This window comes from Poecilia mexicana, unplaced genomic scaffold (genome assembly GCF_051168715.1).
Source record: "Poecilia mexicana isolate PSO_F unplaced genomic scaffold, ASM5116871v1 scaffold_3, whole genome shotgun sequence".
In the NCBI taxonomy this organism is placed as follows: domain Eukaryota; kingdom Metazoa; phylum Chordata; class Actinopteri; order Cyprinodontiformes; family Poeciliidae; genus Poecilia; species Poecilia mexicana.
In genome coordinates, this window is record NW_028263372.1 from 1,821,344 (window position 1) to 1,848,361 (window position 27,018).

Genomic DNA, 27,018 nt, shown 5'->3' on the forward strand with positions numbered 1-27,018 from the left:
CGCATCTCTTGTTTTAATGTAAAATGCTCGGTACCTACTGCCATCTAGTGGTAAGAAAATTACATGATTACGCCGCTAGTCACTACTAACCATGGTTTCGTTCACACCAAGCTTAAGTGCAGCGGCTTTATTTCCCTCCTGTACTGTCAGATCGACAGTCCTCAACTTAAAAGCTGCATCATATGAGTTTGAAAACATTTCAACGTCGTGCCAGCTGCTAGCATGTGGTTGTTCTAAATGAAAATCAACGCGTTCTTTGATTTACAATTTTGACTTCTAATGATTCACTTCCTGCTAGAGAGCCCCCTGGTGGTTGAAGAAAAAATACACAGAAAAACCGCACCGGGCTACAATCCGCATGGTTCAAAATTTAGGAAAAAAGTAGCAGCTTATAGTCCGGAAAATACGGTACCATAGGTGAAATTGAATAATTTCCACGGCACACCTGACGATCACTCACGGCACACTAGTGTGCCGCGGAAGAGTGGTTGAAAAACACTGGCCTAGTGCCCTCCATTTGTAAATGATTTGTCTTACAGTGGATGGATGAAGCTGGAATCTTTTGGAGATGGTCTTATAGCTTTCCCCAGTCTGATGGGCTGTCACCACCTTCTTCCTGATGTCCTCAGATGTCTCCCTTCCTCTCGGCATTGTTGATCTGGTCTTTATGCCTTGACACAACAGTGGTTTGTTTGGTTTCGTCTCCCTTTTAACCAGTGCACCTCCAAACTTTTCCCAAGGACGTCTCATTTGATTGGTCTGCTTAATTGATTACTCAAGCACTAACATGTGCTTCACCTGAGTCTTTTACATGATTGTCTTTACCAGTGCAGCTGTGGTTCATTTACTTTTGCAGATGCTCTGATTCCGTTTTTCATTTAGTTTGCTTTCAACTCCCACATTTTCCTCAAAACAAATGAATGGAATTGATGAACATAAACCTGACATTTCATATACAAAAACTGGTGATGAAAAAATAAGAAAATTATGGTAAAAATAAAGAAAAATCTAAACTACTCAACTAGTTCACAAACTTTCAAGCAGCACTGTATATATATATATATATATATATATATATATATATATATATATATATATATATATATATATATATATATATATATATATATAGTCAGTCACAGTCAGTGACTGACTGTGTGTGTGTATATATATACACACACACACACTCCCTGACACCTCCCTGAACAAGATTTCAGGGAGGTATATATATATAACCTCCCTGAACAAGCCCCGGTATCCATCACTGTGGCAGATGTCCAAGAAAGAGTCTCGGGTATGAAAAACTGGACAGCACCAGGACCTGACATGATCCATGCCTACTGGCTGAAGAAACTCACTGCCCTCCATGAGCGACTGGCAGCTCAACTGAACCAGCTGCTACAAAATGGGACTCACCCTGAATGGTTAACTGAAGGGCGCACAATCCTGATACAGAAGGATCCCTCAAAGGGTTCAGTCCCATCCAACTATCGGCCAATAACCTGTCTCTCTACAACATGGAAGCTCATATCAGGCATCATAGCAGCTAAGATAAGCGGACACATGGATAATTACATGAGCACGGCACAGAAGGGCATCGGCATAAACAGCAGAGAAGCCAAACACCAACTCCTTGTATACCACACAGTCGCCCGAGACTGCAAAACCCAACACACCAACCTGTGCACCGCTTGGATTGATTACAAGAAAGCCTATGACTCAATGCCACACACTTGGATCATTGAATGCTTAGAGATGTACAACATCAAGAGCCTTCATTGCAAACTCGATGGGGCTGTGGAAAACCACCCTTGAAGCCAACTGTAAACCATTTGCACAAGTGTCCATCAAATGTGGCATATACCAAGGAGATGCTCTGTCCCCACTGCTGTTCTGCATAGGCCTGAACCTCCTCAGCCAAATCATCAACAAGACTGGCTACAGATACCGACTCAAGAATGGGGCCACAATCAGTCACCTCCTCTACATGGATGACATCAAGCTGTACGCCAAGAGCGAGCGAGACATCGACTCACTGATCCACAACACCAGGATCTACAGCACTGACATTGGGATGTCATTCGGACTAGAGAAGTGTGGCCGGATGGTCACAAAGAGAGGGAAGGTCGTCCGCACAGAAGGGGTCTCACTCCCAGAAGGAACAATAGCAGACATTGAGGACAGTTACAAGTACCTGGGAATACCACAAGCAAATGGCAACCTCGATGAGGTCACAAGGAAAGGAGCCACAGCCAAATACCTCCAATGAATAAGGCAAGTCCTGAGAAGCCAGCTCAATGGCAAGAACAAGATCCGTGCAATAAACAGCTATGCCTTGCCAGTAATCAGATACCCTGCCGGAATAATTAGCTGGCCAATGGAAGAGATAAAGGCCACGGATGTTAAGGCTCGGACGCTACTAACCATGCATGGAGGGTTCCACCCCAAATCCAGCACCCTGAGACTGTACACAAGCCGTAAGGAAGGAGGCAGAGGACTAGTGAGTGTGAGAGCCACTGTCCAGGATGAAACATCCAAAGATCCATAAATACATCAACGACAAAGCCTCAACGGATGATGTGCTCAGCGAATGTCTCAGGCAATGGGGAACAGAAGACGAGGTGCTGGAGGAACCATCATGGGAGGACAAGCCCCTACATGGGATGTACCACCGACAAATAACTGAAGTGGCTGATATCAGGAAATCCTACCAATAGCTGGAAAAAGCTGGACTCAAGGACAGCACAGAGGCCCTCATCCTGGCTGCACAGGAACAGGCCCTAAACACCAGAGCAATAGAGGCTCAGATCTACCACACCAGACAAGACCCAAGGTGTAGGTTGTGCAAGGAGGCCTCTGAGACAGTCCAGCACATAACAGCAGGGTGCAAGATGCTGGCAGGGAAAGCGTACATGGAACGACATAACCAAGTGGCGGGCATAGTGTACAGGAACATCTGTGCAGAATATGGACTGGAAGCCCCGAGATCAAAGTGGGGAACACCCCCAAAGGTGGTGGAGAATGACCGAGCTAAGATCCTGTGGGACTTCCAGATCCAGACAGACAAGATGGTAATGGCGAACCAACCGGACATTGTGGTGGTGGATAAAGAACAGTGGCCTTGTGGTGGATGTAGCAATACCAAGTGACTACAACATCAGGAAAAAGGAGCACGAGAAACTGGAGAAATACCAGGGCCTCAGAGAAGAACTGGAAAAGGCCTTGAAGGTGAAGACCACAGTGGTGCCTGTGGTCATCGGGGCCCTCGGGGCAGTCACCCCCAAACTGGAGCAGTGGCTAAAACAGATCTCAGGCAACATCAGACATCTCAGTCTAGAAATGTGCAGTTCTAGGCACAGCCAAGATACTGGAGGACCCGAGCTCAGAGGATGACAGAGAGAGAGACCACTGGTGGAAGGTGAGAAGGGAATTTTATACATACATATATATATATATATATATATATATATATATATATATATAAAACTAATTTATAACTGAAACTGATTTATTTGCTGTGTGATGGGATGATGTGAATCCTCCATTCAGCTCGTAGAGTATTATTTTTTATCAAAAGAAAAGAAAATGCAATAAAACATGTCATTATTATAGTTTAAAAACTTACAGGCGACCGACGCGATTTTTTTTATGTTAGAATGACAGACATTGAGAAGTCAAGATCCTCTGACTGAGAAAGCTGGAAGATAATTTGTCTCTGTCCCACCCCCCTGCAGTTAGTGCACCAATGAAGAGCTGACTCCAAACCTTGGGATTCCAGCAAGTGGGGTGGGACCGGGTTGGAAGTGCTAATACAAAGATACTGGGCTGAGCTTTGAAGCCAGGCTGGCCTGGGTTCGGCTGTGCAGTGCAAAATAGGCTATTGTAGGTAGTTGGTATGGATGATGAGGGTATAAATAAAGTAATAAGAAGAAAAATCAGTTTGTTCTTTTCATTACTTGGACTAAATCACAATAAACTGCCTTGTTATTCCTTGTAAATGAATGCTGCTTCTCCATACTTAGTTCTAGCTCTGCTTTGATAGACTTAAGCTTTTATTATTGAAGGTAACAAATATTTCAATTATATTTAGCCCTCTCAATAAGGGACAATGTAAACACTATAATTACCAATTATTTAGTATACTTTGCGCTATGTTTCTGCACATTTTACGTTGTATTTCACTGTAATTTTGCCAACACTTCCAAAATTGCTCTGTTTATTGTCCCAACCAATCATTAAATGTGATTTAATTAGTGGTTTGTTACTTCTCTTCACATTCAATTATATGGAATTCAACTCAATTCAAATTAAATCTTATTCAAATTATAATGCAGAAAAATCTAGTTGATCACATTGAAAAAAAGTGAACAATTTATGGAAGGTCAGGCAGCGGTATGTAAACATAATTAGTGTGTAAACACAAGCCTACTTTAAAATGGTCAACATTTTACCAGAGGATATGTAATACAACAAAGAGAAAGAGAAGAAGAGAAGAAAAATCCTATTCATCTGTCTGAACAGAGGAGATTCTACTCCTGACATCTGGCAGGTTTTGGAGCTCTTCCCATTCCCTGCTGAGAGCATAGGTGGAGTTAATTGCCTCATAAGGTGTGGGTAAAACTGCTATGGAGAACTGAGGAGGATTAGCTTAGTGTTGTGTAGTTGAATTGATGCAAGCAATAGACAAAAAGAGTGGCTGTACTCCTTGTTTGATTGAGTAAAAAACAACATTCTTTGTTTCTCTTCAGGAAGTTAGCAGGTCATTCTCACACTTCTAAGCCATGCTGATCTGGCTCACTGTCTGACAGACTGACACTGGGTTAAATAAAAATACCAAGAATCTACTGGGAAGAAAGAAATCAAAAGGGTTTGCTGATTCTATTTTCAACTAATTGTATTAATTAGTTTTATTTTGTAACGAGGTTGCTGTGTATCGCAGACTTCTTCCCAGGTCCCTCTTGAAAATGAGATCTAGATCTCTATGGGATTCATCTGGTTAAATAAAGGAAATAAAAAAAAAACTAGCAGACAAAAAACACAGATAACTGTTCAGTGAGCAGGCTAACTGTTACTGTAGGGTTGCCACCCGTCCCTTAAAATACAGAACAGTCCCGTATTTGGCTGTTAAATGTAGCGTCCCGTATTGAACCGCTACATTTGTAGAATATGGATTACACATCCGTATTCCACAAATGTGGATGTGTAATAATAAAGTAGTGGTCCCCGAATACTTTATATGGTAGGCTGCCCCAGCCATTGTTTCAGTCACGGTGTTGGTGTTGCGATATTGTGCCCAACTGCTTTCTGGGTTACACAGACCAACCGACACGCTGCCACCGCAGTCCTCCCCCCTCTCCCCCCCATGAGACTAGAACGTCCATTCGTGGGCATCCCTTATTTTGATTTCTGAAAGGTGGCAACCCTATGTTACTGTTGTTAGCAATACAAACTGATAATAAGGGATTTTAACATTATAGCAACATGCTCATACAACACAAGGTTGTAGTGTTGTATATCAGTTGCCGGTAGACTGAATTTTACACAGACAGTCATTGCTACATCAGGATGTGCTGCAGCTAGCTGTGTAGCCATTCACCAATCTGACCCAGTGTTCATCAAAGCCCATGTTTGATGAACACTGGGTTCATCAAAACAAGACAAGATTTTTACAATGTAGTGAAGAAAACTAGGAATAACACATAGAGTAGCAGAGGCTAAAACTGCTAATGCAGTGAAGTAATACGTTTGGATTGGCCTAGCCAGAATCCCGACTTCAACCTGATAGAGAGTCTATGGACAGAAGAAAAGATTAGGGAGATAACAAGAAGACTTTCTGAGCTACAGAGATTTTAGTGGAGACAAACTGTGTACAATTAAGCATTGTATTATTGCTATAGCCAGCAAAGATATGAACAATTTTGGACTTCAATTTCTTTTGTACAAATGTAAATAAAAACAATCAGTTTTTGCCTGTATTATTTTCAATAAGAGAACAAAGATCATAATGTAAAATATAAATCTGCCTGGGATTTGAGTGAAAATATTTGATTTTATTTATATATTACAGAAACCTTCATAAAAACAGAAACCTTCATAAAACGTCTGTGCATCATTCCCCTATCTACTACACAAGCATTTGACATAAACTCTGACTTGTAGTTACTTATTAAAAGAAGCCTTGAACTGCTAGCATTCTGGTGCAACAGGAGCCCACATCAACCATAGGTATTCTTTAGAGATGTGCCGATCAGCTTTTTTCCTGCCGATACCGATACCGATCACCCATGAGGGCCGATACACCGATACCGATCACCGATACCGATCACATAATTATTATTTATTTATTTTTTATCATAAACACTACCGGTTACATTATGTGGAAAAAGGAACCATGAATTCACCTTAATTTAGACAAAAACTTGTTTTTAATAACTTTTTCCAAGAAGAAAACTAAACAAAACAGGCATTGTGCAAATTGTACTGCTATTGATAATACTATCTTTAACAGACTGATAACATATGAAGGCTCTGAAGAGGCTAAATAATACAAAGAGCCAAAATAAAACCTCTCAACATTGCCAAGAAGTTCAAGTATAAAACTTAACATTCAAAGGCAAAAACAGGTTCCATTACAATAAACAATCCAGAGTTACTGAATGAAAACTTCCTGATAGCATGGCGGCTAGCTGATTACTGCTAGCTCTGATTGGCTGTTTCTGACTGAGCGGAGTAATTATGCAGATCAGGGAGGAGATCGATTATTTTTTTTAGAGATTATCTGTCTCATGTTAGGACAGCGAGTTTTAATACGTATGTAAAATGTTTTTTTTTTTAAGTTAGATGCTGCAGCTTTAAGCAGAGGTTCGGTGTGAGAGTCACTACCAGGTGGAGCAGAAGCGAAGCTCCGTCTGTCAGATATTATTACCTGTAGCGTAGCAGCGGTTCAACAGGGAGATCAGAACCAGCGTCTTACATCGCAGCTCGAAGACTTAAATAATTTCGCGGGTTATTTGTTTAGCTTTCTGACCGTCATGCTAATCCGGGTGAGTGTTTGTAGCTGTGCGCTGCTTTACCTGCTATCAGATCCTCCGTATGTCTGTTTTACTGCAGTGAGCCTCGATGTAGCCAACCTCCGTCAAGTATGGCACTGTTTTTATGTCGTATTAGCTTCGTTGTGTTGATGCATTTTGACGTGCTTCAATTTTCCGCCGCAACACGCAAACTTCCCCATTCACTCAGTGCATTATAGTTCCACATCGCTTAGGATTTGTTGTTGCGCGTTTGCGCAGTGTGAAGGAAAGAGGAGACCAGCTGCACAAGCAGGCTGCGAAATGAGAAGCAGGTGATCGGTATCGGTAAAAGAGCCAATGATCGCCGATCACCGATCATGCACTTTTTCACGAAAATCGGCCCGATTATGATCGGTGACCGATCGATCGGCACACCTCTAGTATTCTTCTATCTGTTGTGTTTTTTGTAAAGCCTTGCAGTGGATCAAGCTCACCACTACCTTTCCTACATCAGCTTCTCAAAGCTGCCTTCCTAGGCTTTCATAATGAAAACAGAAACAGAAGTCTTTTGTTATTCATAGTTCTTAGAGACAAAATCTGTATCAGCAGAACTATAAAATCTGTGAATGGTGCAATTGCTAAGAAGCAATGATTCTAAGGAGAAAAAAAGAGAACATGTCAGAGATATGACATTTTACTTTCTAAGGTGTTTCCAAGCAAAATAGACATTTCATCCAGAAATTGCTGAAACTAAATTTATTCTCCTGCCTGTTGCTCTTATTCCTTTTTATTTTTTTTAAATCTAATTAAAGGAGGATGACATCAACATCCTGGACAGACTGGCAACATGTCCAGGGTGACCCCACCTCTTGCCCAAAATGTTCGCTGGAGATAGGCAAAAGCACCCCTGCCGACCCCACTGGGGACAAGGGTGTACAGAAAATGGATGGATGGATGGACATCAAGAATTGCTCTAATGTTTTGCTCTAATTTTTCTGGAATTTTTTTGTGGCAAGCTAAGTGTAACCCGCAATTAGTCAATTAGTAAATACTTTTATTTTTGCGGGCTCACTTCCTGTTTTGCCCCAAACTCTGCAACTTATTTAAAGCCCCGCCTCCAGCGCACAATTTGAACTACATCACCTGTTCCACTGTGATTGTGGCCGGCTGTTTGGCGTCTTCCTAACAATTCATCAAAATCTTTGCATCTACTGATTTGATCCTTTGGTGAGTTTGTTTGTGTGATAGCAGTATTGTTTTAGCATGAAATTTCTGCTCGATTGCTCATTGGAGCATTGTTTTATTAGAACTGTTGGTGTTGTTACCTGGGCCATCACCAAGATTGTCACAGCTGATCGCAGTCTAGTATGTCCCACTCTCTTCCCAAAGGTAACATAATCGCTGGTTTTATGCAAGCTCTGGCATTCTGTAATGGAATTGATTAAAATAGGATGTAGCTACTTTTAAGTTGATATTGTGCAATATATTTGTTTATTTAATTTACTTTTCTTTTCCCCATTCTGCTTGAGTATTTGAGTTAATTTATTTTATTTTCCTTGATTGATATTTTGAAAGTGAACTTTGATTTTAACTTTAAATTGATTCGTTTGAAATATGAATATTAAATTATGGTTGATTTAACCTGATTGAAATGTTTAGTTTAATTATTAGACATTTAATAATTGCATTTGAATTTGATATTTATTGAATTTGTATGTTTGCACGTACTTGGTTTTGATAAAACACTTAATGGGTTCTCTGGCCTTTTAGGTCGGGTTTTTTTTTCTCTTGATGGATCAGATCCTCATCTGAATCCAAGGATGGTGAGCTAAGGAAAAAGGACAAGAACTTTATGATCTTGGAATTGATTTATTTTGAGTTAATTTGTCTCATTGTGCATTTGTAATTGTCTGTTGTTTTTTCCCCCAAATCACTAATATATACACCAAAACTAAAACCATTGCTTCTTGTCTTCATTCACACCTCAGACTCCTTAAAGAACCATCTTCTGATGCTGCTCTTGTAGCCAGTTAGCTGCAAAGCCCATAACTGTTACATAAGCAATGTTTAAGAAAAATAGTAAAAGTAGGACATCAGGGTTTCCCCCAGTGTATTATAAGCCTGACAGCCCGCCATGCTTTACTAGCCCCGCCGCCAGGCTAAGTTAATTGTTTACGTTTCTAGGAAAATTAAAAGAAAATGAAATAAAACAAAAATCGTTTTTTTTTTGTTTTTAAAGCCGGGCTGCAAGCGTCTCTTTTGCTCTTAGCATTTCACTAGCAGAGCAGATTTATTCCTAAATGTAGCACCGGTATCACACGGCTAACTGCGCTACTGGACCAGTTCTAGGCTCTAAGGAGTTGGGAAGCAAGAATAACAACACCAGAGACCGCTGCTTTAAATGCAAAAAGCCGGCAATTTACTGAATGCAAAACACACATGAAACACAATACACAAAACCCCCTAAAAAAAAGAAAAAGAAAAGTGTATCACTTCTTTTTACTCATTAGTTCACCTAGCTTATTTCAGTAAAACTAATCTAATTTAGTTAGACCAGTCTCCTTTTCCTAGGTTATTTTAGTCAAACTAATTTAAGTTAGACAGTCTCCTTTTCTTAGATTGCACCTATTTTAGGATTCCTATTTTTTCTCTGAGTTAACTCGTTTTTTTTTCTTTCACAGGTAAGGAAATGCCCTCAAACAAATCAAAGTGGACCACAATTATTCAATTCACATTCAGAGACATAACATATGAAAATCTAAGTATGACACTTTAAGTTCAAGTTCAAGTCCAAATGTGAGTTCAGGTTCTCGGTTCAATGAAAAGCTTCAGTTTTGATTCAGTCCAGAAAAATAATAATAATTTCACCAGTTCTTAAATCAGTTCTTAATCCTGTTCGGTTTGAACTAGTTCCTGAAGTTCCTACCGCTCCAGCAGCGAATAGACCCTTTTCACATGACGTCACACAACCTCCGTTTTGGCTCGAAGCTGTGTATCCTTAGTTCCGGTGTACATAGTAAGTAACGATAAAGTTGTCTATTTCATATATCTATATGTAAAATGGACACATATATATCTATGTATATCTATATAGAGACATATATATAGAAAGAGAGATTTAGATATTTATATATATGTATATATCTGACAGCATATGTTGATCAGACAGAACACCGGAGCATGGAGTTTACACAGTCTCTAAAACATTTGCCTAAAATAAGATTTGAAGATAGATCACGATTTGCAAACCAATTTTCTCTGACAATAAAATCTAAATTAGACAAAGGCTAGAAATTCTTCACCGAACAATACCTGTTTGACTATGAAGGTAGGTATTTTTGTTTTGCGTAACCGTTAGCTTAGCATTAGTGAATTTTGTTAGCTAGCTAACTACGTGACATAACTGTTCCTTAACCAGAACTTTTTACTGTTTTTGAACTATAACGTTTTAGGCTCTAATCTTGATCAGATTCTTAAATTATAGACTGGAGTTGCCACTCATCCCATAAAATAGGGGTTTGTTTGTTATAAGCAGAGATGTCCGGTCCCGCCGCTGCTTTGTAATGCCTTCCTCTAATCAGACCACTTTTTCCGGTAACGAATAATCTAACGAGCTCGTATTTCAAATCCAGTAATCAGATTAAAGTTATTTTTATGTCCTTTATTTTCCATTAATACAGAAAATGAACCTCTAAACGTTACATCACTGACAGGCGGCGGTGTATATGTTTCCTAACTGTGGCTAAAGCTGCTGCTAGCTGGTTTACTCATGATCGGAGGCTTGTTGGAGAATGGTAAATTGACAATGACTAATAACGGTTATCTAACACGTAAACACTGTTTTATAAAATACAGAAAGTGAACCTCTAAACGTTACAGCGCTGACAGAGAGTATATTTTTTCCTAAATGTGGCTAAAGCTGCTGCTAGGTGGTTTACTCTCCGATCGGAGGCTGTTTATTTTATACACAGTTAGAGAATGGTGATTTTACAATGATTAATAACAGCTATCTAACACTTAAATGCTGTTATTATTAAACTTACCTTTTATTATATCCTTAAGATTATGAGAATGCGGGAATTTTTCAGCTTGGTTCCCAAGGCAAAATCACACCGGAAGTAAAGATACCCAGGTTTGAGTTATGGCGGCCATTGTCTGACGTCACTGTGAAAAGGGTCTATTATCATACGCAGGAGAGTCCCTCCCTGATATGACGGAGAAGGTGAATTGAAGGTCTAGGTCTGGCTCGCCATCTTGAATCCCGTCTGTGAATGTGGACGTCGCACACGGCAGACCAATCTTCGCTCCGACCGAGCTTCCAACCGAACAAAAAAACCCTGACCAAAACCGATGTAACTTAGTTCTCATAAATCCCCGTCAGTTTCCGACCAGGTAAATTATGTCTTCTTAACTATAATATTAACTTTTTTTCCGTTAATCAATCAACTGCTCTTTTCCTCCGATTCCTCCTCTGCTCTCTCCCTCTGGTTTGTGCACCGCAGCGTCACCCAGGCGTCGCGTCTGTGACGCTGGTTCCTTAAAGGGGCAGCGACGTTATTCTCTGTTCAGACTTTTAATCCGCTATTTATTCTTATTTATGTCAGATTTTAACATGGGCAAGTATTTATTCCTATTTATTCAGATTTTAACTGAGCAGCTATTTATTCCTATTTATTCAGATTTTAACATGAGCAACTATTTATTCCTATTTGTCAGATTTTAACGTGGGTTACATAAAGGATAGGTTTATATATGCATTTAAACCAGACAGCGCGGACCAATCACACAGCTGGCGCCTCTGCGCTTTGCCTCGCGCGCTGCCGCTGCTTTACCTCAGCGGGATCGCGCGCGCCTCCTTTCACTCAAACTGGACACAGGCTGAGTGACCTGTATGGATATTTACATCAACCTACTGTAAGGAATTATGATCCTTTGGAGAACTCTAGGTAAGAGTTTAAAACTTGCCGCGTTAGCTCTGGTTGCGCAGCTCCATGTGAACCGCAGGAATACGTTGTAGCGAATTCAGTTGCGTGTTGTGGAGTGGTGAGAATGATTTATCTTTGTGAACGAACAATTATATGCGGTGTTTACATCTCAACACGCTGCCCAGCGTGTGGCTCGCTCTGTCTGTCTGTCTGTCTTCCCTGTAAAGTTCATGTCTGTTGTCCCGGTTGGCCGGAGCGTTTGTGGATAACGAGCAGCGCTAACCTGATCATGCAGGTTCACGCTTAACGCTGATTTTACATTATTTTATTATTTTTTAGTATTATTTTTCCAGTTACACGATGCATCAAACCATATCAAATGCATTGTCTAGATCAGTGTTTTTTCAACCACTGTTCCGCGGCACACTAGTGTGCCGTGAGTGATCGTCAGGTGTGCCGTGGAAATTATTAAATTTCACCCATGGTACCGTATTTTCCGGACTATAAGCTGCTACATTTTTCCTAAACTTTGAACCATTGTAGCCCGGTGCGGCTTTTCTGTGTATTTTTCTTCAACCACCAGGGGGCTCTCTAGCAGGAAGTGAATCATTAGAAGTCAAAATTGTAAATCAAAGAAGAACGCGTTAATTTTCATTTAGAACAGCCACATGCTAGCAGCAGGCACGACGTTGAAATGTTTTCAAACTCGTATGATGCAGCTTTTAAGTTGAGGACTGTCGATCTGACAGTACAGGAGGGAAATAAAGCCGCTGCACTTAAGCTTGGTGTGAACGAAACCATGGTTAGTAGTGACTAGCGGCGTAATCATGTAATTTTCTTACCACTAGGTAGCAGTAGGTACAGAGCATTTTACATTAAAACAAGAGATGCATGAATGTTACAGGTAGCGGTAAGAGCATCGTATCTAGCAAGACTGACGACGGTGATGGAAAAGACAGTGAAGCTCAGCAGTAGTTATAAAGAACATGGGTCCATTTCCCACAACATGTCTGTGTGAAGTGAGCTTCTCAAGCCTGGTTACTATAAAAACAAAACCAGAGAGAGACTGAGAGCTGTTGAGGAAGAGCTTTGTCTGTCTTCAATTTCTGCCAGGAAATCAGCTGTTTTCATCCAAACATGCACAGGTTTCACACTAGATGGGTAAAATATACAGATATTGACATTTTGTACATGCAAATCTTCATATTCTAACAGTGAAATCTTTCCCAAATATCATTGCTTCTTTCAGAATTAGAATGATTTTCTGTATTACAGCTTAAATAATGCTTGTGGATTAGTTTGTAAAACACTGAAGTTTTCTACAACTTCTTTAAATTTAATACCACAGTGTTGTGACACTGTTCAAATGTATTTTTGAAGTGGACATGTTACGTGCAATTTGAAATAAGAAATGCAAAATGTGATAAAAATACATTTTTGTTTATTTGATTCCTATTCAAGACACTTTGATAAGAATGACTATATATGTAACATAGGTGGCTACAGAGTATCTTTGTTTACATTTTTGGTTGGTGGTGTACCTTGAGATTTTTCAATTAAAATACTGTTCCTTGTTCTTGTATTTAAATATTAAACAATTTAAAATCATTTAATTTATGTATGCCTAAACAATTGAATAAAATTTAACAGCATTGATAATCTCAATAAACAAGTATTACATTTGTATCTGTGGTCTGTTTTAATATATTAGCATTTATGGGGCCACTGAAGCCCTTGGGGGCCTGATGGAGCCACTGACTTAATTTGGATTAAACAGAAGTGCAAATTTGTTGTTTTTAGACTAGTTGTGGGTTTAAATAGCATTTCACTGGCGATCTTTTCCCGTAACATATAATTAAACAGTAATACTTTTACATTTCCTGTCAACATCTTTTAATACAAAAACACGGTTGACCACCGGTGGGCCGCCTCAACGCCCTGACCACCGGGCTTAGCAAGTTTTCTGGGGGAAACCCTGGACATTGTACATTTATTTAATCCCTGTACTTATTTCACCCTTGTGCGTGCGAGGACTGAGGCAAATGTAGAGGACTATGGCAAATGATACAAGTTTTATGTGTGTGGGGTCCATTGGACCCCATTTCTACATGCAAGGGTTAAGTAAGTTCAGAATCCACATTTAGCCAGCCGTGCTACCTGTGCTAATTGCTTATAACCAAGTCCTGTTTCACTGTAACTTCTCTCATACACAGCTACTGCTGCTTCTGCTGCCACAACACAAAAAATGCCACCACTGGACAAGTGGCCTTCCTACTCCTTCTAGGAGTAGGAAGGCTGGAAAGAACTTATTTGAAGACTAATCTTATATTAATGTTGGTTTTTATAGATAAATCAGCATCAGTAGGTTGGAACTTAAAACACAAACTAGCTGAATTGGTCACTTGATTCTGTTTGGTGCATCTCAAGTTTAAAATGTAAAATTCATATGGCTGTTTTTGGCAGTCTTGCTTATGAAGCATTTTAACATCTCATATTTGGCTGAAGAGTGTAGTGTTTCCTGAATAGTGAAAATATAAGTGTTAGGGTAAGCATGTGTAGTAATTACCATGGCAACCTCCACAGCATTTCTTGTATAATAGGACAAATCACAGAGGATGATCAGTGTTCGGTCCACAGCCAGCATCTGAGTCACAGGGAGGTATCTCAGCTCAGAGCAGATGTTCTCTACAGCAGTGCCCTGCCACACACACACACAAAGTAGGTAGATTAGTAAAAACATTGTCAAAATGTCTAAATTACAGTGGTTTCAGATTAGGAAATCCAGGTCAGTCGAGCCAAAATTATTAGCCTGATGGTGGGTCGGGCTTTTGTGGCGCATTTTATAAACTGACAAATACACAGAGAAGACTAAAAGAGAATACATGATCAAGTTGTGACTTGCTATAGTCTAAATAGAGGAGTAGGTAGCTTATGGTGTAGAAGAAGGAAATAAATCAAAGAGCAGATGTCCATCAGACTAACAAGCGCAGTGCACAGCAAATAAATGTGCAGCAGCTCCACTGCTCTGGTCCAATTAATCACACATCCCAGATGATAAAATCTAAAAATGGTAGAAGTTACACTGTTTACTCTAATGATGGTCTAAGAACAAAAACAGTAAAGGCTTAATTAAAATAAAAGGTTGGGTTTCCCCTTGCTTGATGGCTTAACCAAGCACAGAGAACAGACTTGTATCCTATGTGATTACACACACCTGGTCTCAAATTCACACACAGAACATGGCTGAGGTCACTAAATCAATCGGTATAAGAATAATTTCTAACAGAGATGATAACAGTATCATTTCTGGACACAATCTGAGAGCAAACAGCGGCGTGTTGAAGAGTTATGGACCAGAGGCTTGGAGTGTTTGCAAGATCAGGTAGCGTTCAGAGAGTCTTGCCGACTTCTGATCACTTCAGTTGGTGAAGTGATTTCAAAACTTTGTCACTGCAGAGATAAGTGAAATGCATTCAGTTTGATGGTAATGTGATGGTAAATGCAATTAAATGACGTTTTAAAAATTCATGGTAAAATTAGATTATGACATTTCTTTTTCCACCGTTTTTTAAAATGATGGACAACGAAAGTCTAGCGCGGGGTGCCCAAAGTTGGTCCTCAAAAGCCGGCATCCTGCATATTTTAGTTCTCTTCTGGTTTAGCACACCTGCATCAAATGATGGCTCATTAGAGGCCTAAGTAGAACATTGACATGCTGAGAGGTTGTTACTACCACTAGGGAGAGAACTAAAAATGCAGGATGGTGGCCCTCGAGGACCAACTTTGGGCACCCCTAGCGCAACATTTGCTAGAAATCTATGGACATTTTAGCCCCTTCCACTGTCTAACTTCTCTGTTTTGTTGGGGAATTGGCAAATAACTTATTGATGTATTACCACCATCACCTGGCATGGAGAGTGGTTTAGCCTCTTCACCGTAGTGAAGCACAGGAGGAAAGTCCAGCAGAACAGTGCTATTAATCTGGAGTATCGGTTTGCAGGTAGGAGTACTTGACGCTGGTACTCCTAGCGTCAAGTACTCAGTTTTATTCTGAGCCTTTAATCTGCAGGTGAACCTCTAGTAGGGAAGGGAGACTCTAAGGATCTCTGTTATTGCAGTGCTGCTGTCTGAAGAAGGGCAATATCTTGAAAATGTTTCAGTTTATATCTGTTTTGATGAGTTTCTTGGAGTCATTCATATTTTCAGCATTAATTATGTCTTAATATAGATTATTTTGACAATCCTCATCTACTGGGTGTTTCTCTGATTAATGCTTTCCAAAACATCTTAACACCTCTATGTATGAGTACCTGTGGCACTTTGTCCCTGTTAAAGATGAGAGTGATGTGAGCACAGCTGTTGTCCAGGTAGCCACTATGGGGCTCACACTGGGTATGCTCAGGAGTGGGAGGGTCAGGTGTTGAGCACACGCCCCACTGATGACATGGTGGAGACAAGCATGTGAGAAATGGATGCTTCACACACTCAAGGCCTCCAGGACAGGACTGATGGCTGGTGACTGAAGGCAAAACAGCATTTGGGAGGATGCAGGGGCGACGACCGCACTTCACCTGGAAGTGGACAGTTAGAGGGATTTAGTACATGCCTCAAATATTTAAAGTGGATCAGTAATTGCTCTCAGCCTATATATGTGGAAAAAATCTTTGGTTCATCGGTGAAACCTTGGAACAGTGAACTTCGCCATTGACACACTGACAGGCGTTACAGTCCTCCTCCCAGTGACTGCTGTGAGGGTACTGCAGGCCAGCGTGGCGGCATGACTTTCCAAGTCCCGTGACTGAAAAGATAAAAGGCAGCTATTATTGAACCATGCGGCTATAAGCTGCATGGTTCAAAGCATTGAAAAAAAGTAGCGGCTTATAGTCCGAAAAATATTCTATAACGTTAAATATTTTAACACAATTACTTGCTTTTTTTCTTTACATTGGTACCACAACCAAAACTTTTGTATCTGTGGGCCCACTGGTGGTTCGTTTCTGCTTCTGAACTAATCAGATAGGTCGCTGGGAAAGACTATTGTTGTGTATAAATTGTGCTAAAATGAGTTAGCCCATCAGTGAAGCTATTCAAGCATAAAATAACATCTCAATGCTAAACATGTAGCAGCTAATACTAATGTCAGTGCCCAGGGTCCATATTCTTATAGATGTTCTATGAATGATCAGGAGTTCTTCGAACACTGGAAATCTGAATGACAAGAACACTACACCAATCTGATGGTTGAAAAATAAGAATATGATAAACACATGAAACACATAATGTTGAGCTCATATGTTTCATTATTTAATAATTCAGCAGCAAAATGTTTTTTAATTGAGAATGTACTTCTTGATAAAAATGCAATTCATTAATCAGACACTGCAATATCTCGCCACTAGTTTTTAGCCTTGATTTTAAATTAATGCACAAACGATTTAGATGTACATTGAACCCTCGCTTTTGTGCAGTTTTTTTCACAGTGCATTGTGTTCTGTGTCCTGATTGGCTAAAATATACGTAATACAGCCATTCAGGAGATGGAAACTGAAACTTTGAATGCCTGCTGAAAAAAAACTGGCCGGAGGCTCTGCTGTAGATACAGCTGTGAATCTTGGAGGACACTGCTTTAATAACATGACTCCGGATCACATTAAGGCCGTGACTGATGCACACGCACATCCGCTGACCTGAAAACAGGTTTTGTTCTTTGGTTTCAATGTAGAGTATTTAATTATGCTGTGTAATAATTGTAAAAACAATAAAGGTAACTACTTCGCGGATTTCACTTATTGCGGGTTATTTTCGGAACGCAACCCCCGCGAAAAACAAGGGATCACTGTATTTAACTTACACTGCTGACACTGAGGTCCAGCTTGTCCAGGAGGGCAGACACAGTGGTAGGCACTGATCTCATCTATGCATGTAGAGCCTTCAGCACAGGGAGACGACTGACACTCATTTATATCTGTGGAAACAAGTATACAGAACAATCACAGAAATATGAAGTCAATGTTGGTTTTAAAGACATAAGCTCAGGATTAGAACTGAATATTAAATCTAGAAGAACTAGTAGTGTTTTGATCAAGTAAAACAAGTCAAACTCTACATTTGTAGAAGGTCACATACTAGGCTGTAAAAACCTGAATCTTGGGTGTATTTTAATGTTCATTTGAAAATCTTTAAGGAGATTATTTTCTTTCAATATGATCACAGTTTGGTCCCAAAATCTCCAAATGGATACCTCTCTGCTTCTGAAAAATCTTCTCTGAAAAGCTTTCTAGTCAGAGACGTGAGAGTGCCCGACCAACATAAGCTCTGACCTCAGCTCAGCACAGAGGGGAAAGGTTAACACCGTTTTCCTAAAAGGCTTCCAAATCTGTCACCCAGAAACAATCGGCTCAGGCTCCCCTACCAAGGCCCTTCATCTCTGACCCTCTTTCCAATGCCCCAGCCCACCTCACCCCAGCCTCCAGCTCCCTTCGGTTCCCATGCACTCACTGATGCGGCAATCTGGTCCAGCAAATCCTGACGCACACTCGCAGCGGAACCAATTCACACCGTCAACACAGATGCCACCGTTGTAGCTGCAAAGGAGAGAAGAGCAAAACCTTATTCAGAAATTTTATTTAATCTTTTTGCATCTGTTTTCCTAAATGATTTGAAGGCTTTTAGGTTTCGTCAATAAAATATCAGTGCTTTTAAAATCAGCTTCTAGTACAGAAAATTGGTGGAAACCAAGAGCCAACATTTTGATTCATTAATGATGTGAAAAAAGATGAAAAATTGTCTTTATTATAAAGTCGTGATGCTACTATTTTCTTTGATTTTGATGAGACCTTCAAGCTAAAACTAGATCAATGTCTAGATTTCATATGCAAATCCATAAAGACCACATAGTGAGGGTAACAGCCCCATCTCCAATTCTCACACTTTGCCCCAGGTTCTGGGCCTTGAATAGCGCAGGAGGAGGGGCATCACCCTGTCCTGCCTCTCTTCCTTTTCCACCTCCTCTCTTCCTAGGTGGATTAACCACCACTAATCCACCTATCAGTCATTGAAGAGCCAGGGTGTGGGTAGGTGGGGGGTCAGAGGGCCAGATTGGGATTGACTTTTGTGGACCACTGTAAGAATAGCAGCAATGTTGCTGCAGTTAAATATGGATCCTAAATATTATCTTTGTAGTGAGAAAGAATGTAGTTCTGCAGTTACACTGTTCTATTGCAGTTTGGTGCGCTATTGCAGTGTTTTCCAACACTGGCACGCTGCCTTGTATGTTTTAAATGTCCCCCTGCTTTAACACACCTGATTCAGATTATTGCCGTTCAGTAAAACCTTGTTAATCGACCATTAATTGAAATCAGGTGTGCTGAAGCAGGGAAGCACCAAACATGCAGGGCCTTGAGGATCAGGTATAGGAAAAAATGCCATAATAAGATTTGCTGACCTGTTAAATCTCATTAAAAAAAAAAACAGTCTAAACATCTAAATGTATAAAAAAACTAAAATATTTTCCGACTGGGTGACATAAAGCTCTTGACAAGAGACAATTAACCTAAATCCAACTCTATACCAGTTTATACTTCACAGACATGTAAGTAACTTCCAGGTAGCCAGAATGCTACTTGGAATTTAGGGTTGTTAATACAGCAGGTCTTTTCTTGCTGTAATTTATAAATACTCTCCTGTTTGCCTTTGTGTATGTTTGTACATGCCTTTTCTTGTCTTTTTCTCCAACTCCAAATCTTTACTGAAATATATATTCTTTACTTTTTTCATGGACTTTCTACAGCTAATTAAATGCAAGCACAATCAGACTTGTATGTGAACAGTTTATGATCCCAGTGTGACTCGCATGCACAGAAAAACCTAGACGACACACAGCAGTGTACTGTTTGCAGAAGTAATAATGGATCAATTATAAAAGTGTTAAGCAATGGCAGTTGACTACTGTCAGCTCTAAAGTGACACAGCTTACAAAAACGTATCGGTGCTGCTTGATTCAGACATTGTTTACGTCAGGATTTACCAGTCTGGCTTCTTCTGGTGCATCTTATGAAGAATGCCTCACGTCAATGACGGAAAAGATGGATAAAATGCAAACTGACGACTCAGACTGCAGACACTTGGAAAACTATTGGATATGTATCCAATTTAGAATGACATATGGAAGAGGCACAAATCAGACTTTTCTTGGGGTGAATACATCGGAATGGGGCTGTTCAGACAGTCACTATTGGGGCAAAAAACTTGGGTCGCATTTACCTGCTGTGTGAACAAAGCCTAAAAGAAGATAAATATTACAAGACTAAATGAAGGATTTTTGAATAACAGGGGCAACTCAAACATAAACATGTAATCTAAATCAGCTTGTCTTACCAAGGGTGTGGATTGCAGTCATCGATATCTGCAAAACGGAAGAACAATAAAAGATCAGATGGCTCAGAATGAATGAGATCATTTGTGCAAGACTTCTCTTTCACAAATCTTTGGACTTGCATAAGATATTTTCTGTCCTTATTCTGGCATTCAGAAAATAAAAAATGTTTTTGGTAATCACAGACTTCAACAGAAAGCAGTTAGTCTGGCTAAGACAAAATACGGTTAGGCATCCTTTTATACAGTGTATTTTAATATGTGGCTTATATTTTAACATATAAGACACAATAACTTCTCTCTCTGTGTGTCTATGAAATAGAGGTATACTTTGTGCACAAGTGGGCCCTTCCCAGCCATCCTTGCAGATGCAGGTGAAAGGTTCTCCTCCAACACATGTTCCTCCGTTCTCACATGGATCCGAATCACAAGTGCTGTTCTTAGCTAGAGCAAAACAACATTTGATCATCCACTGATTTAATTTTGTCTAGTAACAGCAGCTGATGCAGTCATCATGATTAACATAGTTGTATGGAAACAATGGCTGACCTGTGGTGCAGGTGTTTCCTGCCCACCCTGATGGGCAGTGGCACAGGAACGAGTCTCCACGGTCATAACAAGTCCCACCGTTCCTGCATGTGTTGGAGTCACATTGGCTCTCACCTGGAGAGTGGAAGCACCACACAAACACTGCTGGTATTTGTCTTTCTCCCATTGTTGATAAGTACCTACTTCCACTCCACATATGGAAAGAACAGAGTAGTAAGAGAGATCATGTTTACTGACATGTAAGCAGTTCACCCCAAAGATCAAGTAGATTAAGTAGTTCAGAAATATAAGACCTGACATGCAAGGAATGTGAAGGAAAACGTATTGCCCCTTTTCTGCTGACTGACACTAATAAAACAGATATGTGAGTGGGAGGAAGGTCTAACAGTTTGTGGTAATTGCAGAAATAGGTTTCAATGTGTGCATAAATAACTGCAGTCAAACTCACGTAAGTGACAGTTTTTCCCTTTCCAGTTGTCTATGCAGTTGCAGTAGAAATCATGAAATAGATCCACGCACTGGCCTCCGTTCTGACAGGGGTTGCTGCTGCACTCATTCACATCTGGAAATGAAAGGTCAGTTTGGGTTATGGAGAGATAAAACAAGATAAAACAACAACAACAAAATAAATGGTGTAAACAAACCAGAAACAGTGATTTGAGACAAACTAAAAGAGGAAAAACAAAGACTTCAGTCTTGACTAATACTCATGGTCTGAGACTCGAATCTTAACAATCTTTATCTTAAGTGATCAGGAGTGAAACCAAGAGACTGAAACTCAATTGTTTTTTCTGCACATTGAAAAGTTAAAATATAATTGTAAATATTCAAGTGTTAAATTACGCTTTAGGACAAACTTTACAGGTTTGCACTTCTAAGCTATATTTATGCTGTTATGGCCAGACTAGGTGAGCAATGTTTATTCACATGACTGGTGACTTCAGAAAAATGACTTGTGAATATCTCTTAATGCTCTAAAGCAGGGGTCCCCAAACTTTTTCCTGCGAGGGCCACATAGCTGTTCCTTTCTGTGGTCGGGGGCCGGTCTTAGTTTTTGCAGTAAAAAAAAACAAAAAAATTCTTGTCAGGGGGGTGGGGGGGGCTTCTGTATTTGAAACTGTCGAGCGGGGGGCGGGGGGGGAGACGACGACACATTCGCGCTTTTGGATAGATTTTTACCCAGAATGCAAATGGAAAAAACCGTGAGTGAAACGGTGACTGACGAGTATATATTCCATTGAGGGAAAGTAAGTTTCACATTTGCTCAAAAGCCCCCTGGTGGTTGAAGAAAAATCCACATATAAACCGGAAAATACAATATATGAAAAAAAACACTGAATGCTCTCTGGTATGAGCAGGCGGGCCGGATCCGGCATTGTTCAGGGGGCCGGACCAAATGACGTGGCGGGCCGGATCCGGCCCGCGGGCCGTAGTTTGGGGACCCCTGCTCTAAAGTAAAACTGATGTAACAAAGCTAACATTTATTGAACCGTATCAAATATAATGACACACCTTGTGGTTTTGGAGAGATATAATAAAAAAACAATAAAATGTATAATAAATTACCAAATAGCATCACTTTTGGAGCTAAATCATATGTATGCATTGGGGAGTCAGTTATAGCGGTTCTGTAGAAGAAGGCTGTAACTTGAAAACATTTTTTTTTCAGATTCCCACAGAAATTGTTTGTTGCCAGTCTAAATTTGTGCTGCCCAGTCACACACTCACCAACATCACAGAGGTCACCCTCCCAGCCGCCTGGACAGACACACTCAAAGGAGCTTATCCCATCTATGCAGGTGCCTCCATTTTTACATGGGTATGATACACAGTCATTGATATCTGCAAACAAAGTTAGTATTTAAGAGAAGGAAGTTGCTAAAAATAAGTACATTAACAAATGGTATGCTTTCCTTTCTTTGTAAAACAATACAAAATAAAAAATCCACTTCCTGGTTCAGTTGTTAGTAAAAAAAATTTTTTATATTTGACCACTGTGCATTTTAAGATATCCACTGAACTGAAATGTGTATTTTTTATTCGTTTCACCTTTATTTTACCAGAATAAAAGCCCATTGAGGGCCAGGACTCCCTTTTTCAAGGGACCGTAGAAGGGACCAAGAAGCAGCAACAAACACAAGGCAAAAAAATGCACAGTCAAAATAAGATGCCGAGCTATAAAAACCGGCACATCAACAGTAACAAAAAACTTGTAAATAGAGCGAGAATGGTAACGCTGTGACATGTAGCTCAGGTTTTCCTCTGGACTTTTTATTTCCACTATACACCAAACTGATGGTGATGATTAGCGAAACTTGAGCCTGAATTACCATAAGGCTTGTGGTTCCTAGTGATAACTGGTGATAAATATAGACGATGTGTGAGTGTCAACCTAATAATGACTCACTCTCGTGGCAGTAGGTGCCAGTGAATCCCAGATCGCAGGAGCAGCTGAAGTTCCCGGCAGGCAGGCTAATGCAACGGCCGTGTGGCCCACAAACATTTGATGAAATGTGCCACACTTGTTGTTGAGTATCATTGGTTGCAATGGCAACAGTGCAGCTGTCAATCACTTTGGGTTATAGACAAGAAAATGGTCAAAATCAGAAAGCAAAGCATTCCTGCTGGTTTGAAAGAAATAATGAAAAAACAATGACTCTAGTAGAAGTCTTGTTACCTTCACACTGGTTGGTCTTGCAGTGGTCCTTGAGCTCAGAACAAGTTTTGCCCTCATAATCATCAGGGCAGCTGCAGTAGAAGTCACCAGCTAGGCTGTTGCACTGAGCCTTACTTTGGCAAGGATTTGGATTACAAGGATCATTTTGCACCTTCAGAGAAGAAATCAATAACTGAGGCACATTCAAACTCTCCACACTGTCAATGTTATTCAACATAAGAAACAAAACAGTTGCTATACATCATATTTCATAGGGCTATAATGAGCTCTTTTGTCAGGCAGTCTCATTGCATCAATTATTACGTAATAGTTAGCTTTATTGAAGAACTAAAACTGAGGATTTCCATTTTCTTGAAAATATTAAAATCTCATCTTGCCTCATTCTCATTAACTGTTACTAATAAACATAGGCTTACAATACCTTCCTCACCTCACAGGTGGTTCCAGTGAACCCTGGTGGGCAGTCACATACAAAACCTTCCAGATGCACATGGCAGCGACCACCATTTCTGCAAGGACTGCTAGAGCAATGGTTCCTCTGAGCCTCACAGTGCCGACCCACAAAACCTGGCAGGCAAACACACTGGTAGCCTCTGGCTGTGTTCTGGTATGAAGACAACAAGTGTGGTTCTCAGCAAATCAGTCAATAGATCCAACAGCTGTCAAAAGCAACTCAGGGTTAAATTCTCATTTCACTTAGTTGCAAGACAGACAAGACCAGATCACTAAAGCAGCACCAGATAATCTCCTTAACATAAGACTTTATCAAATTCCAAAACTACACCAGCTAATGCATAATTCAGTCATCCAGCAGCAATAAGCCTAAAGTCCAACTCATCTACAAAGACATTCTAAATTCAGCTCAGAGTCAACAATTATTTATCAATAATACTAATTATTTCCTAATTCATATGTACGATAAAAATGTCAACTGCGTTGACAGTTGACATCTGGTAAAGTAGTTAGGAAGAATGGCTTAGACAGCAGCTGAAGCCGTTAGAAAGTTGACACGCCTCTTGTTCTTGTATTTATATCTTCAAAAAAGCATTAAAAAAAAAATCAAAACCAGCAGCATGTTTGAGAATGAGAAGTGGGCATTACCTTACAGGTGCCTCCATTCTGACACTGTCCATGGCAACTGTTCATGTCTGAGGAAAAACCAAAGGTTTGAAATGAAATTCAATGAAAACGGAGACAGAAACACACTGATGGAGCAACATGTGAGAAGTGGTTGTTGGAGGCTGGGAGAAGTGGTGCACTGGTGTACACTCGGAGCAGGATGATCAACCCCCAAAAGAGATGCAGATTCAGAGGAAGAAAATGTGGAACTAAACAATTATACTAATTAGGAAAATCTCTCATGGATAACTGAACAGAGTTTTTAGAAATTTTAGATTTAGTCAGAGACCCTGGAGCCCAGGTGAAGCGTGGAAAAATCCAGCAGAAAGGCATGAGACTAAAGACAGAGGAAGAAATTCCAGCAACCTCCACTGACCAGCTTCTATTGCACTTACATCAACTAGATAAGTTAATATCCACTCATCATTTAATGACGTATTTGAATCACTCTTTCATCAGGTGGAATGGTTGTATATGTATGCTGCAAACAAGTTCAAGGAATATAAAAGCGATGAACTGGTGTAAAAGATTGCATTTACTGTGGATTTTTAAAATATAACTAAAATTATAGACACATTCCTGCCCATTAAAATAGAAATCCTGCTAGTACACGAATGTTTGTTGAGTTGAGATATGGCATGATTTACAGTCATACAGTTTTCATGTGTGTTTTTGATCACTGCCAGGCTGGGACGTCCATCTGCTTCAAAGTTCCAATCATCTGACCCAAACTTTGACCTCTGATGAAAGGAAATGAGATGGGATGTTATGTGTTATGTGTATACTGCAAAAACACAAAATCTCACCAAGCAATTTTGATTCAGTTTCTAGTGTAAAAATCTAGTACACTAGAAATAAGAGAAGACTATCTTACATCTAACTTTTCAGCAGATATATGAACTTGTTTCAATACTTCCTTATATTGATGAGGAAATACTGGTTCCATTGGCAGATTATTTCAATTATGATTTTTTTTCCCATATAAAAAAATCATAATGGAACCATTAGCAGTAGTTCCATTACTGCAAATGGAACTAGTACTTTTATGCATGCATTTAAGCTTCTGATAAAGCTTAAATGCTTTATCTTTAAAACCAACCAGCAACATGGACAGGGATGTTGGGGATACTTGAGAAAGAACACCCACACATATACTGGCAGTGGAACAGAGGTTGGTCAGTAAAGGCTCTGGATTACAGCTAAGAGTGATGTAGCCAGGCAGGAAGCAGACTGAAGGCCAATACTTTTCTGAAATCATACTGACTTATGTGACAGTTGTGGCCCACCCATCCACGAAAGCAGGCACAGTGATATCCACCAATCATATTTTTGCAAGAGTAAGCATTGAGGCAAGGCTTTCCCCCACACTCGTTAATGTCTGCAAAGTGGAGACAAGAGACACAAAGACAGGGAATAAGAAGTCCCATCACCAAGCACAGCTGTGTTACACTCATCCCACCAAAATCAAAGTATTTACGTCTTGACATTTCATTAATGTGTCATGGCATTGCATGTCATTTAAACAAATTTAGTAGTAAATTACAAATGAAACCAAATATGATTCCCCTCCAGATCTTTGACTGTAAAACAGTAAATGTGGTCAAAGACCTCCATGATGTGTTGTTCTGAGAAGATGTTGAAGCAGTTTTTTTTGTTTTTTGTTTTTGTATGAGATTTTGATCCAAATGCAAGATTACTAGAAACATTTGAAGCAGAAGTTGAACAGTGATTTACTTCCTCCACTGCTCCCCCAGGGTTAATGTGTCTCTGTTGCATTCCCTAGAGGCCAACCTGTGACATTCCAAGTGGTCAGTTTCACCAATTCGTCCACTAAACCCAACACAGAGCATTAATAGTACTCCCAGGAGGTGAATAGCACCTGTTGGCCTTCTGAAATGAAACACCCAGAAGCCTTTGCTCCAAATCAGCTCTCTGTGTCCCACGGGGTCCTCTCTGCACACAGAGCAAACTGCTGCTCCTGCTGCTTGTTAATGTTTCCTGAGAGAAGCTGGAGAGGCAGACTGTAGAGCATTTACTCCTCTGTTACGTCCTGTCTGGAGCCCTCTGCCCCTCCCCCCAATTCCCTTTACAGGATGATATTTGCTCCCAAGACCAGCAGCTGCCACGCGGTGGTTATTTTTAGCTTTACTCAAGTCACCTGGCTTGGGTTGCAGACACTACCACTGCTGGGGACTGGTGTAGACAACACACACACACTCACACAGATACAAAGACGCATATAACCTTGTAAAAGTTTTCATACTGCTTTAAAGCCATATGCATTCTGTGTTTTATTCATTGTGAGAGACCATCACAAAGTTTGGTGTGCATTTGTATTCATAACCCTATACTTTGATACCCCTAC

The 27,018-nt window shown here is 40.2% G+C and overlaps 1 protein-coding gene across 2 annotated transcripts in view; it reads right to left on the reverse strand.

Annotated features, from left to right (window-relative positions):
- Positions 1–27,018, reverse strand: part of LOC106907994 (protein jagged-2-like) — a 117,179-nt gene that overhangs the window by 8,379 nt on the left and 81,782 nt on the right. The window contains exons 10-24 of one of the 2 annotated variants that reach the window (XM_088004034.1): positions 25,918–26,031; positions 24,636–24,682; positions 23,965–24,138; positions 23,535–23,685; positions 23,265–23,429; positions 22,586–22,699; positions 21,306–21,419; positions 20,858–20,971; positions 20,639–20,752; positions 20,312–20,339; positions 18,434–18,519; positions 17,787–17,900; positions 16,618–16,733; positions 16,246–16,506; positions 14,502–14,633 (exon numbers count right to left, since the gene is read on the reverse strand). In XM_088004034.1, coding sequence (XP_087860160.1) covers positions 14,502–14,633; positions 16,246–16,506; positions 16,618–16,733; positions 17,787–17,900; positions 18,434–18,519; positions 20,312–20,339; positions 20,639–20,752; positions 20,858–20,971; positions 21,306–21,419; positions 22,586–22,699; positions 23,265–23,429; positions 23,535–23,685; positions 23,965–24,138; positions 24,636–24,682; positions 25,918–26,031 — 1,844 coding nt within the window. The remainder of the gene's footprint in view (positions 1–14,501; positions 14,634–16,245; positions 16,507–16,617; positions 16,734–17,786; positions 17,901–18,433; positions 18,520–20,311; positions 20,340–20,638; positions 20,753–20,857; positions 20,972–21,305; positions 21,420–22,585; positions 22,700–23,264; positions 23,430–23,534; positions 23,686–23,964; positions 24,139–24,635; positions 24,683–25,917; positions 26,032–27,018) is intronic. The other variant, XM_088004035.1, reaches the window with a different exon arrangement.